Below are 14,158 nucleotides of genomic sequence, written 5' to 3' on the forward strand. Positions count from 1 at the left end.
CGGATTGAGTCAAGTGAACCTACCGAGAGGTGGTGTTGACCAACCGCAGCAGGTTTTCAGTAAGAAACCTGAAGAAATCAACTTCTTAAGGCAACTGACAGTGACGCCAAGACCTCTATTTCTAACGGAAGGGTCGGCGGTGCCGGAGTTAAGGCGACGCGACAGAGAGAAGAAAGTAAACCTCGGAGGGAAATCGCCCGAAGTGAGCTGGAGGATCAAAGCTAGCTAATGCTAAGTTAGCCAGCTATTGCTACATAATTATACGGAAACTCGTGTCATTTCATAAGTCTATTGCTTTGACATAACCACTGCGGTTACAGAGTAGATAGTCAGGTGAAATTAGTTAACTTATATGTCACATTTAATTTAAATAGCGAGTTGTTTTGCCTTTACATTTTAGGCCACAAGCGACTGGTATTCAGTTAGCAAGAGTAACGTTAGCTACAATAGCCGGTCTTACTGAGGCTACACCGGCTCTGCGCTCCTTAGGACAGGTGATATTGCTAAAGATAGTTCGCTTCAAAGCAACTTCACATCGAGAGTTATCAGTGTTTATAAATTAGATTACACTTGGTTGTGTCTAAGCCTTGTGCTTCGCAATGCTGAAACAACAGCAGCAACCCGGCTCAGGAGGGAGGAAAGCGTCTAACGGAACCTCGGGCCCCGCCGGTATGTCTTCCCCAGTCAGCGGCATCAACAGTGGCAACAGGACACCGGCCGGGAGGTAAGCGGATTGGGCGATTCCTGTCAGGACAGTCCGGGGATTGTCCTGTGACTTGGAGGCCTACCGGTTAAGGCGCTGTGTGTTCAGTGGGTGTGTCTCGGAAATTGAGCCTCTCTCCAATGGGATTAGTTCATGTTAGATTGACAGGGTCTCTGGGCCAATCAGAACGCCCTCATTGAATCGAAGACAAAAAAGTGAGGTGGGTCTAAGTTTGGTGAAAGCAGTGAGCAGCAAATCGGCATACACGCTATGTAAAGTTTATCTGGCCTGTCAGTGCAAGCGAAGGGACGTTGATGATTGTAAAATGTTTACAACACGTTTTGTAGCTAAGAAAATTCTGTTGTAGAATCATTATAATTAACATTGAATTGTATGGCTAGTATTATGTGGTCTAAATCCTTGAGCTGTCTTTACTGAACTCTTGCCAGCTTCGTCTCAGTCTTTGTTTTCTAACAGTCTGTGATACCATCCCATGTGTGCATTTTATGCCTTTCCCTATTCCTTTATTTTAAAGGGATAAGTAAACTGATATGTTTTTGAGATGTTAACCAATTGAAAATAATACTACACATTACCTCCTTGAAAAATGCCTCTGTTCTGATGCCAGTATTTTTACTCTAAGCCACAAAGGTGGCATGTGCATTACACAAGAAAGGTTGACAGTATCTGTAAGTTATACATTCATAATGGGTATGCACTGTAGAGATTTTCAGTACAGTAGGAATGTTGTTTTGGGAACTTGTTAGACCTGCAAGTTAAGCTCGTCAACTTCTCCTTATCTAACTATATGTTGTATATGTGGATATGTGACACTGCCTTGACACGCATTTAAGTTATACTCCTTCTGTTTCTAAACGGACAAACGTGTTTTACAACTGTGCTGTTTTCCCCAGGAATCGAACTTCTGCAAAGCCATCATTCCAGTCATCTCCCGTGAGTATCCGGATTCAGTGAAGTTGGCCAGCAAACAAACGCACAACATATTTTGTACAAGGTTTAAAAACTAAGGTCAAAATTGAAGAAATATCTCATCTTTAAGTCCCAATCATCACCTTCTTGAGAAGATGTAATAACATACATAATTGAAGATTTGATGGGAAATCTCAAGTGATCATAATTTAAAATATATAAGGATGTTTGAATCCTGTGTTTACTAACATCACTGATGTAAAAATGTGGTGTGCACGAAACTACAGTCCAATTTAATCTAACGACCAGGGATAACCCTGTGACGACGGGCCATATTAATGGTTGTGGGTTAAACCTCCTTTCAGGAGAGTACGTCATAAGTGGTTCTCCTGTATGAAAGGATAGTGTTGGTGTTGCCCTGCCGTTGAAATGAACTTCCTAATTTTATGTAGTGGTTAATGTATCAAACCCTGTTCCCTTAAATATATCACTATGTGATGTTTTTATGTCATGTCTTAGAAACTTCTTGTGAAACTTGATTTGATGGATACTTACTACCTTTTCCCATGTGCAGGTGTTCGAGGGTGTGTACAACAATGCCAGAATGCTTCATTTCCTTACAGCTGTTGTGGTAAGGCATTTGGCTTGTTGTCAATGTTCTTCTCAGACCAGGATGATTTTTCTAGAAAAGGAGTGGCTTGCTTCACTCCCTTTGACATGTACCATAATAGTTAGTTAGAGTACCTAACTGTGAAGCTACCCATTTTGTGATCTGCTGTGTCTGTCCCAGGCAGTGAAGGGTTACAGCAGCTGGCAGAAAATCGCTGGTTAAAATCCTTTTTCCATCTGACTGCGAAACCAAAATTATTTTGTTTTGTGAAGAGGCAGGCTGCGCATTCTGTGTCAAAGTTACCCCTGAAAATAGGCACAGAATACTGTGTACAAAATATGTATAATTAATCCACAAATGCTGTTCCAGTTTTGGAAGTATCACTTTATCGTATATAAATAACAATTTGTTTGTGATTAACCTTTCTGGTTAAATAAGTTTTTAAACCAAATCTCTCTCTCTCTCTCTCAGGGTTCCACCTGTGACATAAGAGTGAAGAATGGTAGTGTATTTGAAGGCATATTCAAGACTCTCAGTTCTCGGGTAAGAAGCTCAGGTTGAGCACACAGTCATTCACTTCCCTCTGCCAATTTAATGAAGCACTGCACGTAATCCTGTCACCGTAATGTTAAACTTGTGTCCAGGAAAAATATGGCCTTTACGTTGTTTAAGTCCTGCTCTGCAAGTTCACACAGTACTCAAATTTCCTTTTGCCCTCCTAATGTTTGGTCCGTAGTGTGAGTTGGCTGTGGATGCTGTACACAAATGCAGTGAGGAGGAGAGCTCAACATCACCTCTGCCACGGAGGGAGGAGATCACTGATACTATGATCTTCAGCCCCTCAGACCTGGTGACTATGATCTGCAGAGATGTTGACCTCAACTATGCCACCAGAGGTACACACACACACACACACACACACACACACACACACACAGTGTGCCAATACAAGTTCTTCACAGACCTGCAATGCATTTAAAGCAAAGACATATAGTTCCCCCTGAAAAAGAAAAGTGGGCTTTGTGTGAAAGTAAGCATTTGTTCATGCTTAGAGTGTCCTTGATTTATAGTAAATGGTTTTGTTAGGCTTGACTGGTTTGAATTGTCTTTTTGATATCATGGGGTATAGGGGGAGAGAAGATAATGTTCTGCAATATGGTTAAAAGTAAGCAAATGATAACATAATGGTACATGGTTTAACATTTTGAGACCCAAATGCAGGCTGTAGACAAGTCTTGCCAAATGAAACACTTTGAGAATGTTTTTTTTATTATTATTTTTTTTGTCTCGAATTTTAGACACCTTCACAGACACGGCCATCAGCTCCACTCGTGTCAATGGAGAACACAAAGAGAAGGTTTTGCAGAGATGGGAGGGAGGAGACAGCAATGGAGAGAGTTACGATCTGGAAAATGATGCAGTGAGTCGCTCTGTCTCCTTTTAATGCACAGAAACACCAACATCTAATGATATAAATACCCTTTGGACTCAGAAATAGTATAATAATATGCACCCTCAGTCATACTACAAACATACAGCCTCCTTTTTAGTTGATTATTCACACCTCAATCCTTGAAACAAGATGACTGTTTATCTGAGATGCCACAAGAAATCAAACTGATGTACTAAATTAGCATTATTTTAAAGTACTGATTAATCTCCCTGTTTTTTCTTTTGTTTTTATATATGTTGTTTTTAGTCCAATGGGTGGGATGCCAATGAGATGTTCCGTTTCAATGAAGTAAAATATGGAGTCACGTCAACATATGATTCCAGCCTTTCCATGTATACGTAAGTTTTCATATGGATTCATTGCCGTCAGGAATTATTGATGTATTATTATTTCTAAGCTAAGCCAAACACTGCAGAAAAAACACAGGTAATGTCCTGAAATTTTGTTGTAAAGAATTTATACCATATTATTTTATGTATTTATATATGTGCATCTTTATTTTGTGGTAATTAAGTTATTCAAACAGGCAATCATACCATGTAAGAGTGTAATTTAAGCAGTTAGACTTATATATAATATATATATCTTACTTATTCATCAAGATTAACCTAACGTTTCATTTGAGTTCTTTTTCTTAACATGCACTATACCATGTCTTCCTTGCATATCATTTGATAATAGTCAAGCTTGATGTATAGATGAAAGTCAACCATCACAAGGAAGTGTCCTTTGTTAAGACGCTTAGTCTTTACCAGCTCACTAAATGAAAAAAATCTTGTTGGGGTCATAAGATCATCATTATTACCACGAAGTCTCAATAATTATGACGCTATGATTTACACATTTGACACAAACTTAAGTTTTAGCTTCATCGACAGTTTTAAAAAAACTTGAGGGTTTCTGTACCCTCAATTTATTTCTTTGTCCCACCTTTCTCCCGCTGACCAGTGTGCCACTGGAGAAGGGCAACTCTGACATGTATCGGCAGAGGGAGGCACGCGCCGCTCGCCTGGCCAGCGAGATTGAGTCCAGCCCCCAGTATCGCCATCGTGTGGGCCTGGAAAATGATGAGGGCAAAAGCGAGGAGGACAAATACAGTGCTGTGGTGCGGGATGGCAACGATCGTGAGAGGGGCCGTGAGAGTCCCCGTGACAGAGAGCGTGAAAGGGGCCGAGACAGTCCTGGAGCCAGCACCAGGTGAGAGGGGCCGCTCGTTTGTTGGGCATGTAGAAAAATAGTATTTTGTTGTATTGTAGATTTATAGATAACAAATCCCCCCTAGTTAAACTGTACATTTTGAACCTCAAATTTCATCATGTTTCTATGCACCAGTCAGTTTTGATAGTGTAGTATTTCTCGTATCACCTATATGTTGCCCCCATGTGTGACGTATTATCTTTCTCTTTCAGGGAGGGCAAGTACATTCCATTACCTCAACGTCAGAGAGAGATGAACCGGGAGCGAGCTGAGAGAGGTCCTGGGGGACCTCCACCCCACAACCGTCTAAGTGGAGGTTATCGCTCCAACCCTCCATCCTCCTCCTCCCCCAGACCCCCACTGCCCTCTGCCACTGGTCCTCAGTCTGGCGTCTCGCCCTCAGAAAGAAACAGCCCTCTGTCAGGCAGAGGTGGGGCCTACACTTCCCACCACCCCCAGGGAAGCCCAAGCCCAGGGCCAAACTCTGGCCCCGCGAGCCCGTACACACCTGCATCTCCAGGGGGACCAGCACCCACGCCAGCCTCTGCTTCCGCTGCTCCATCCCCAGTCAGCCCCCCTGCTCCACACGGACACGCAGTCCCTCATTCTCACTCACTCCCACACTCACTGTCTGAAGCTGGCAGGCCTGTTAATGGAGGTAAGTGTTTGAACTTGTGTGTTGAAAAAGCATCTTTGCATGTTGATAAGGCAGTATGAATTTTGAAAAACTGTAAGGAGATTTATTTTTTTTTTTTTGTGGCTTTCAGTCTCTATCAGAACATCTCCCAAGAGCCAAAGACCTCCACAGTCGAGCAGAACTGTCCGTACTTTAAACTCACACACTCAGTCTACAGGTACATTCGGTCAATTGCTGTTAGAAAAATCCTCTTCTAGATTATTGATTGATCTTGCCTAAAACTTCAATTTCCCCTGTCCTGTCCTTGCAGCTACTCGCTCTCCTAAATCAGGTTCTTCCCAGGACACACCTTATTTGGACACATCGTCTGTCTCCCTGCCTGCCCAGAAGACATCTGGCCCCGCCCCTCTCTTCCCTGTCGATGGTGCTGTCTGACTTCTGTTTTTGTTTGATAGTTTACGGTTTGAAATCAAAGTCAAAACCATTTTTCTATAATAACATGAGTCACCTCGTAGCAGTAAGCGACAGGTATTGAAGGTGGAATCTAATGAAGCGCTGCAACTAATTAGTTTACCATGTGTCTCGTCTTTACAGTGAATGAGATCCTTGGCGCAGCTGCAAAAGAACGCTCAGCAGAGAGCCCCAGCTGCACAGAGGACAGCAAGAGTAGTAAAGGTGTGTGTGTGTGTGTGTGTGTGTGTGTGTGTGTGTGTGTGTGTGTGTGTGTTTATATGACTTCAAATTGGTACCAGCCAAACACTGGGAAGTCTTTTAATTTAGCTGGACACATAAATCAGAGGATATACACTTATGCATAGTTACATGCCTTGTATGTTTTTGACAACATGCCCTGAGTTTGCAGTTTCCAAATGTTTTGACGTTTTTCCCCTCTCCTCCACCAGTTCCCTCGGTTCAGCAAAGGTTGCAGATTGAGTCAGAGCTGCGGAAATTTCGAGATGAATTCAGAGTAAGAGTTCAGTTCCCTTTCCATAAAGTGTGAAATTAGACAATCTGTGACCAATCAAGAGGCTTTGACCTGGGACATCACTGATGTTAGACAATTTCTTTAAAAAATAAGTCGTGTTTTATTCACTTGGTTGTGACCATTAACACGTTTCACATGATATTGAAGGTTTACTCACACTGTATGCAACACTTCTTAGTGTAAAAATGAGTTGTACATTTGGGACTGGTTTCTATAATGAGGTTATTTAATTTGCAGTGTGTGACTAATTACTGTAGTAAGATTTTTTTCTGTCGCCCTGGTGGAAGCTGTGAAGTTCAGATGTGTTTCTCATGTCTTGCCCGTTTTATTGGACATGTTCTCTGCTTCTCAAGGACACTTTACTAGTGTCTATTGGCTGCTCCTTAGATTTGGTAACTTAACATTACAGTAAAATCATTTATATTCTCCAGATCAAAAGGTCTAATTATGACTTGAATTCATGTGCCATTAGACTACATTTATCTCTTTGCCATCTCCTAATGACTCAATCCTCATCTTCCACTCTTCTTGCAGCTCCAGCCGAGTGGCGGCAGCTCTAGCTCTTCCAACTCCCCAGCAGCAGCAACCCCACCTGCCGTCAGTGAGGTCGCCGGTTCAGCCAAACCCTCGCCATCAGACACTCACCCTACATCAGAGCCCAAAGCTCAGACTCCAGCTCCCAGTCCTTCCCACCCCCAACCTCAGCCTTCACCAGCCCCTGCTAAGGACACCACCAAGGACACCACAACTACACCTGGTGCCACAACAAGCGCCACAACAGTACCCGTTTCAGACAGGCATTCACCAGCCACCCCGCAGCCAGCCAGGACCCCGGGAAGTGACGATGCCAGGTCTGAGTCAACGGAGCGGACAGAGGGCGTGGCAGAGTGAGTTTCAAAAATAGATTTCTCATCATAAACCATTCAAGTTAGCTTACTTATGTCATTGTGATTGTAATTTGTAAACACATTTTTTTTCTTATCTTCTAGCCAAGTAAAGAAATCAACCTTAAACCCCAACGCTAAAGAGTTCAACCCTGTCAAACCTCAAATGCCTATAGTAAGCCAATTTATTCCTGCTACATCCTTGATATGTGAAAAATGCTGGAATAGTATTTAGATGGCACCTAGTAATCAGGGAATGTATTAAAGAGGTGTCAAGTTATTCTCATGACATGAAAACTATGCACAAAAGTTAAAAAAAAAAAAAATGATGAAAAATGTAAATGTTGGTTGGTGCAAATACTTATTGCAGCATATATATAATAGCCAAAGACCCATTGGCATTTGTTATTTCACTTATTGTAATACATGTAGAAAATGTTCCTATATTGAATAATAAAATGTGTTGAAACCACTGTGATTAACATAGTGACATGCAGGTTTTATATTCCTCCGGTTGTGTTGTCGTACAGACGAAGCCCAACACTGCGCCCACCCCACCTCGGCCAACTCCTCCAAGCCCCGTGGTCCTTCAGCACCCAGGCGGACAGGGACCACTGTACAACACCCCCTACCTCTCCTATGTATCACAGATCCATTCTGTGCAGGTACATGAGCAAATAAACTTATTTACATAAACATAAATATGCTGATAACTTGCTCAATAAATCATTTAATCTATAAAAAGTCAAAAAATAATATAAAATGCCCATCAAAGTTCACCAGCGCTGATGGTGCCATATTCAAATGTCTTGTTTTGTCTGTTGAACAATTTAAAATCCAAAGACATTCCTTTTTACTATCATAGAAGACCAAAAGAAAATAATAAAATTGGAGAAGTTGAAAATAAGTGACACACGATGAATTGATGATGAAAATTATTGCCAATTTATTTTCTTTTAATTGACTAATTGTTTCAGCTTTAAATGTATTCCTCACAATGCAGCAACAGTCTTTCTTGAGTTGACTTCTTAATCATTTCTGTCTTTCAGCCCCCGCCAATGTACCAGTACACCATGTCTACAGTCAGCCAGGGAAAATACCCCAGGACCAAAGGTAAAATCTGTGCATTTCTCTCCAGTGCTGTATGTCTGTGGTTTTAATTTGTAGTTTTAATTTTGGCAAATTGCTTCCAAAATGAATGTTCTCTCAGCTCTTGTCAAAGCCAGATAGCTATAACCTGCAACACAACAGTGCACTGACTTCTGCTTAACAAAATAATTTAAAAACCGCCTCTTGTGTATTTGTTTAAGCTGTAATGTTTTTTCCTCCACGTTTCTGTCGTCTTGATAATTCTTTGCCTCCACCAGGCTCAGTAGTGGGTCAGCGCTCTGACCATGGTACCTCGGCACCGCCTATGCTGCAAGCAGCAGCGTCAGCAGCTGGGGCCCCGCTGGTAGCATCCCCCTACCCTCAGTCCTACCTTCAGTACAATCCACAGCAGTACGGCCAGCAGCAGGTCATCCAGGCCATGACACCCTATCCTGGACAGGTAGGACGTCTATCCTCTAACCCCTTTTAATTCAGGTTTTAAATGGTTAGGAGACGGTTTGCAGTAGCACTAAAATAAACATGGTTTATCTTGCCTCCAGCATTTAAAACGTATTAAAAATCTGCTTATTTGTTCATCTCTTTTCTCCCCCTCTTCAGCCTATGTACTCCATGCTGCAAGGTGGAGCCAGGATGATAGGTCAAGGTGGGGGTCCACACCCACAAGCCTTGGGACCCCCAGGAGGCCCCCAGTTCTCTGCACAGGGAGACGGACCTCAGGGACCACAGCAGGGCATCTACGGTGAGTGGAACCAGACCTGCAAAGTGATTGACGTAAAACACGCAATATCTCTGTCCCTCCAGGATTTTGCAGCCTTTTTTTTCAGATTGTTGCGGCCCAGAATCCCTGATTTCACGGGAGCTTTTGTAAAAAATTGCGATAAAAGTTGCGATGTCTTTTGTACGTTTGTTGCAATGAAGTTGCGGGAGACGGTGAAAGTTGCAAAAAAATTGCGATTTTTTTAATGTTTTGTAGAATAAAACTACTCTGGGCTGAGATTTCCTAGTAACCTTACCAAAGAAGCTCAGGATGCTGCAAATGTTGGTATAATATGAAAATGGCTGGTGGATTTAAGACAAAACATAATTTATTGAATTAATCAAATTTGAACATATGTGTCTGTGGCTTGTTGATTTTTACATTGTTAGTTATTTCCTATCCTGGCCTGGGACACACATTCATATGGTTTGATAAAGTACTGACTTTAACTTATTATCGCACTTAGAATAACAAGCACAGCTGTCCTCAATTTAGGTCATTGTGTCGTCTCATCTCTTTTTTTCTCCTGCATCCACCGTGTGTGTGTTTGTGTGTGTGTGTGTACAAGCGTCAGTCGCGGGGGGGAACGGAGCCGCAGCTCCACCCGCTGCAGAGAGCCGACAGCCAGGATTGAAATGGCAGCAACTTCAGTGACTTTTAAATCGTTACAGCGTACATTGATGTTAAAATGTATACAGGTTGGCAGGACGGTCTGAAATGTTTTGCACGGTCTTTCGCTGTACTTTTTGTTGGTAAATGTGAGATGTTCGAGTCACACACACTTCTCGTCTTCATATCACAAACGAGGAAATGATCAACCCGTTCTCAATCCCGCTTGGTCATTGGCTCTCAGAGTGCACGTGGGACTGCTGTGATTGGTTGAAGTCGCGGAAAACTTCAGGTTATTGGTCAAATTTGCGGAAAAGTTGCGATGATTGGTCAAAATTGCGAGTCGCACCAAATTTGAGGTGATTGGTTGAATTGGTGCCATCGCGAAGTCCTCGAGGGACTGATCTCTATACAAGGGGTATGCACTTCAACGTTGATAATGCTCCAGAAACTGTTGTTGACAATCACTATCAGTAAATCCCATACTTTCATTATATAATCTCACAATATATTGACAGTAAAATAATGATGTAAAGCTTTCTTTACACTAACAGTGTTGGGCAAGTTATTTCCAAAATGTAATACATTATAGATTACTAGTTACTGTTATTTGAGAGTAATTAGTTATATTACAATATTACTGTCTCTGAATTGCAATGCGTTACACTACTTTTGCATTACTTTTGAATTACTTTCACCAAAATAACAGGGGAAGTTTGATTTGGCAGCTAGCTTGTGAATTTCACCACCGGATCAATAAAGTCTCCTCTTTATCCACTTTAATACATACATACATACATACATACATACATACATACATACATACATACATACATAGATTATTCATATTTTGTATAATAATATAAATATGCAAAGTAACTAAAGCTATAGATAAGTAAAATGTATAATAGGCAAGTAGAAGAACATTAAAATACTCAATTAAAAGTACGGCATTGTTGTAAAATGTTTGTTTATAGCACTTGAATAAGAAATTCATGTTGTTTAGTTTAAAACACTCTAAAGGAAATGTTCAATTATAGTGTGATTAAAACTCACTATTTACATTATTTACAGTACTTGATTTACAGCTGATTTGTGAAAAGGTAGCCTACACAACCTTATTTAACAGTAATTTAGTTTTACTGTGAATCGTCACAGGAAGTGCTTCTATTTTGAAGTAGGCTACACGGAAGTTGTCTGTTGTGTAGCCTGCTCTTGCTAGCTTACTGAGATGCAACATGTCCGTCAGGCTCAAGTTGTTCACTTTCTTGTTTGTAAAACTGCAACATATTGAACAGTAAATGGTCACAGTAAAAGACAAGCGTTTTTGGTCGTCATTTCGAAGCCATTCCATTCCACTACAGGCAGAGTTACTCTCCACGGCTGATAAAAATGCATTAATTCCCGACATGTTTATATCTGTCAGCCGCTGACGTACCGTCACCTGTTGGGACATACATGCTGTCCGTACCGTCTCTGGTTCTGGCTCTGACCACGGGAACAGAAACAGGACAGCTCACTTCAACGCAGCGTAATAACTCCTGAAAATAATATCCATCTCGCAAATGTTGGTATAATATGAAAATGGCTGGTGGATTTAAGACAAAACATAATTTATTGAATTAATCAAATTTGAACATATGTGTCTGTGGCTTGTTGATTTTTACATTGTTAGTTATTTCCTATCCTGGCCTGGGACACACATTCATATGGTTTGATAAAGTACTGACTTTAACTTATTATCGCACTTAGAATAACAAGCACAGCTGTCCTCAATTTAGGTCATTGTGTCGTCTCATCTCTTTTTTTCTCCTGCATCCACCGTGTGTGTGTTTGTGTGTGTGTGTGTGTGTGTGTGTATGTGTACAAGCGTCAGTCGCGGGGGGGAACGGAGCCGCAGCTCCACCCGCTGCAGAGAGCCGACAGCCAGGATTGAAATGGCAGCAACTTCAGTGACTTTTAAATCGTTACAGCGTACATTGATGTTAAAATGTATACAGGTTGGCAGGACGGTCTGAAATGTTTTGCACGGTCTTTCGCTGTACTTTTTGTTGGTAAATGTGAGATGTTCGAGTCACACACACTTCTCGTCTTCATATCACAAACGAGGAAATGATCAACCCGTTCTCAATCCCGCTTGGTCATTGGCTCTCAGAGTGCACGTGGGACTGCTGTGATTGGTTGAAGTCGCGGAAAACTTCAGGTTATTGGTCAAATTTGCGGAAAAGTTGCGATGATTGGTCAAAATTGCGAGTCGCACCAAATTTGAGGTGATTGGTTGAATTGGTGCCATCGCGAAGTCCTCGAGGGACTGATCTCTATACAAGGGGTATGCACTTCAACGTTGATAATGCTCCAGAAACTGTTGTTGACAATCACTATCAGTAAATCCCATACTTTCATTATATAATCTCACAATATATTGACAGTAAAATAATGATGTAAAGCTTTCTTTACACCAAGTATTTCTTTTTCCTGTGTAGCGCCACAGTCCTTCTCCCACCACTCGGGTGCAGTTCATCAGCCGCAGCCCTCCAGTACTCCGACAGGCAACCAGCCCCCTCCCCAGCATGGTGCACCTAGCCCTGGACAGGTGAGAAACACAACTGCTTGGATTTTCCTAAATATACTGAAACATATTTGCTGTGTCCCAATTTAGTGGCGGGATCCTCCAAAATCTGGATTTATTCATGAATTACATTTTAGGTAGACAAGCCTAGCCCATTTCAAAAAGTCTCCACCATAATGAGGTCAAGAGAAGTGCAAAAGCCCGCTACTACTTTCTCTCATTTGGGGAGGAGGTGCCTGTTTAGCCTGGTCTTCAGGTCTCTTTATGGGCCACATTTTTAAGAGAATCCAAGCTCTGGCACACAGTTATTGTGATTCATTTATTGGCTCTTTTAACCTTTCAACGTTGTGATCGCTCTTTTCAGAACGCCCAGTCAGGCCCACAGCCCCAGTCCTTGTACCACTCAGGTCCCCTGTCAGCACCCACCCCACCCAACATGCCGCCGGGCCACACATCTCCACAAGGATCTTACCCCATTCAGGGCTACAGCATCCACAGCCACCAGGGCATCCCACAAACGTATCCCCTGGGACAGATAGCACAGGTATGGATTCACAGTGCTGCTACTTTTCCTGCTGTATGGTTACTGTTCCTTTTCATGCATCACTGCAAATGAGAAAAAACAATTTTGCACCTAAACTTGGTTTGTCAATCTCCTGACCCCGCAGGCCCATGTACAGGGAGCCATGTCGGGTCCCCACCACTCGGGGAGCCACGGTCAGCCCCAGTTAGTGATGTTGCAGCCGCCTCCTCAGCAGGGCCCTGGCTCAGTGCCCCAGCACCCCCAGCATGGACCACAGCAAGGAGCACACCAACACTTTTACATAGGACATCCACAAGGTACGAGTACACATAATGCAGAGTAAAGTATATCCCTTGATTCTCTATCTGTGGTAAAGTGTAACATTTATAGTTGTTTTCTGTTTGCCTCCCACAGCAATGCAGGTACAAACGCACCCTGCTCCCTTCCATCAGCCTGGAAACTAAACCTCATCTGCCCTCCTCCCCACTTCCCAAACTGTTCTTAGGAATGAGCCCCAACATCCACACTGCCTGTTGGATGCGAGGCCCAGACTGAATGTGACTCATAAACAAACTGACAGGACCGTACAGAGGAGAGAAGAGGACAAGAAGTCTCGCCGCATATTATTCTATTGCTGCAACGGTCTTCATGTGTACAAACCTCGTTGTCAGCCCCAGACGAGGAGGACGTTTTTAATGCTAATGATGAAGGTGGCAGACGACAGCAGCAGCACCAAACACTGCCTGCCATCCTGCTCTTCTCTCCAACTTCTTCCCATTTCAGAGACATGAGGCACCTTGCTGAGCAGTCGGAGAGGAAAAAACACGGATGAAACACAGCAGCAGACACTTTATCTTCCAGCAGTGTATTTTTAGCCTCGTGGGGTTTTGTAAGTACCATGACACAAATGGGAAACAGTCTGTCACGGGATTCTTGTGAATACAGCATGAAAGGACGGATTTTAAGAGAGGGGATTTTTAGCAAATCATTTTCCTTTTTTTAACTCGATCCATTAGTTAAAACCACCCCTTTGCCTCTTCTCTCCTGTAGGAAAATATAATTAATAAAAAATAGACAAGACAAAAAAAATATTAAAACAACAATGACCAAAAAAATAAAGTTTTCAACTCAACTTCTAAGCTTTTTTTGATTTATTGCATCATTAATTGTGCTGTTTGACTATTACAGTTT

General features: G+C 42.2%; 1 protein-coding gene across 2 annotated transcripts; it reads left to right on the forward strand.

Moving 5' to 3' along the window:
• The first annotated feature begins 2 nt into the window (after nt 1–2).
• On the forward strand, nt 3–14,099 carry LOC144536768 (ataxin-2-like protein). Of its 2 annotated transcripts, none has more exons than XM_078280037.1 (23): nt 3–724; nt 1,618–1,657; nt 2,208–2,264; nt 2,715–2,786; nt 2,980–3,139; nt 3,542–3,663; nt 3,943–4,034; nt 4,645–4,893; nt 5,106–5,551; nt 5,661–5,747; nt 5,841–5,954; nt 6,125–6,205; nt 6,433–6,497; nt 7,050–7,402; nt 7,505–7,574; nt 7,930–8,064; nt 8,449–8,512; nt 8,767–8,948; nt 9,107–9,248; nt 12,359–12,468; nt 12,809–12,988; nt 13,113–13,284; nt 13,473–14,099. In XM_078280037.1, the coding sequence occupies exons 1-23, from the start codon at nt 600–602 to the stop codon at nt 13,520–13,522; spliced, it is 3,168 nt and encodes a 1,055-aa protein (XP_078136163.1). In that variant the 5' UTR covers nt 3–599; the 3' UTR covers nt 13,523–14,099. The 2 variants fall into 2 exon arrangements, with proteins under 2 accessions (XP_078136163.1, XP_078136162.1); XM_078280036.1 differs by having other exon boundaries at nt 4–724; nt 13,382–14,099.
• The last annotated feature ends 59 nt before the right edge of the window (nt 14,100–14,158 follow it).

Source organism: Sander vitreus, chromosome 21, assembly GCF_031162955.1.
Source record: "Sander vitreus isolate 19-12246 chromosome 21, sanVit1, whole genome shotgun sequence".
NCBI lineage: Eukaryota > Metazoa > Chordata > Actinopteri > Perciformes > Percidae > Sander > Sander vitreus.

Bases quoted from the DNA above. Each gene is read 5' to 3' on its own strand.
- LOC144536768 (XM_078280037.1), top strand. From the start codon at position 600: ATGCTGAAACAACAGCAGCAACCCGGCTCAGGAGGGAGGAAAGCGTCT. The intron at 4,035-4,644 runs GTAAGTTTTCAT...CCCGCTGACCAG, and splicing joins TCCAGCCTTTCCATGTATAC to TGTGCCACTGGAGAAGGGCA. The intron at 5,552-5,660 runs GTAAGTGTTTGA...TGTGGCTTTCAG, and splicing joins TGGCAGGCCTGTTAATGGAG to TCTCTATCAGAACATCTCCC.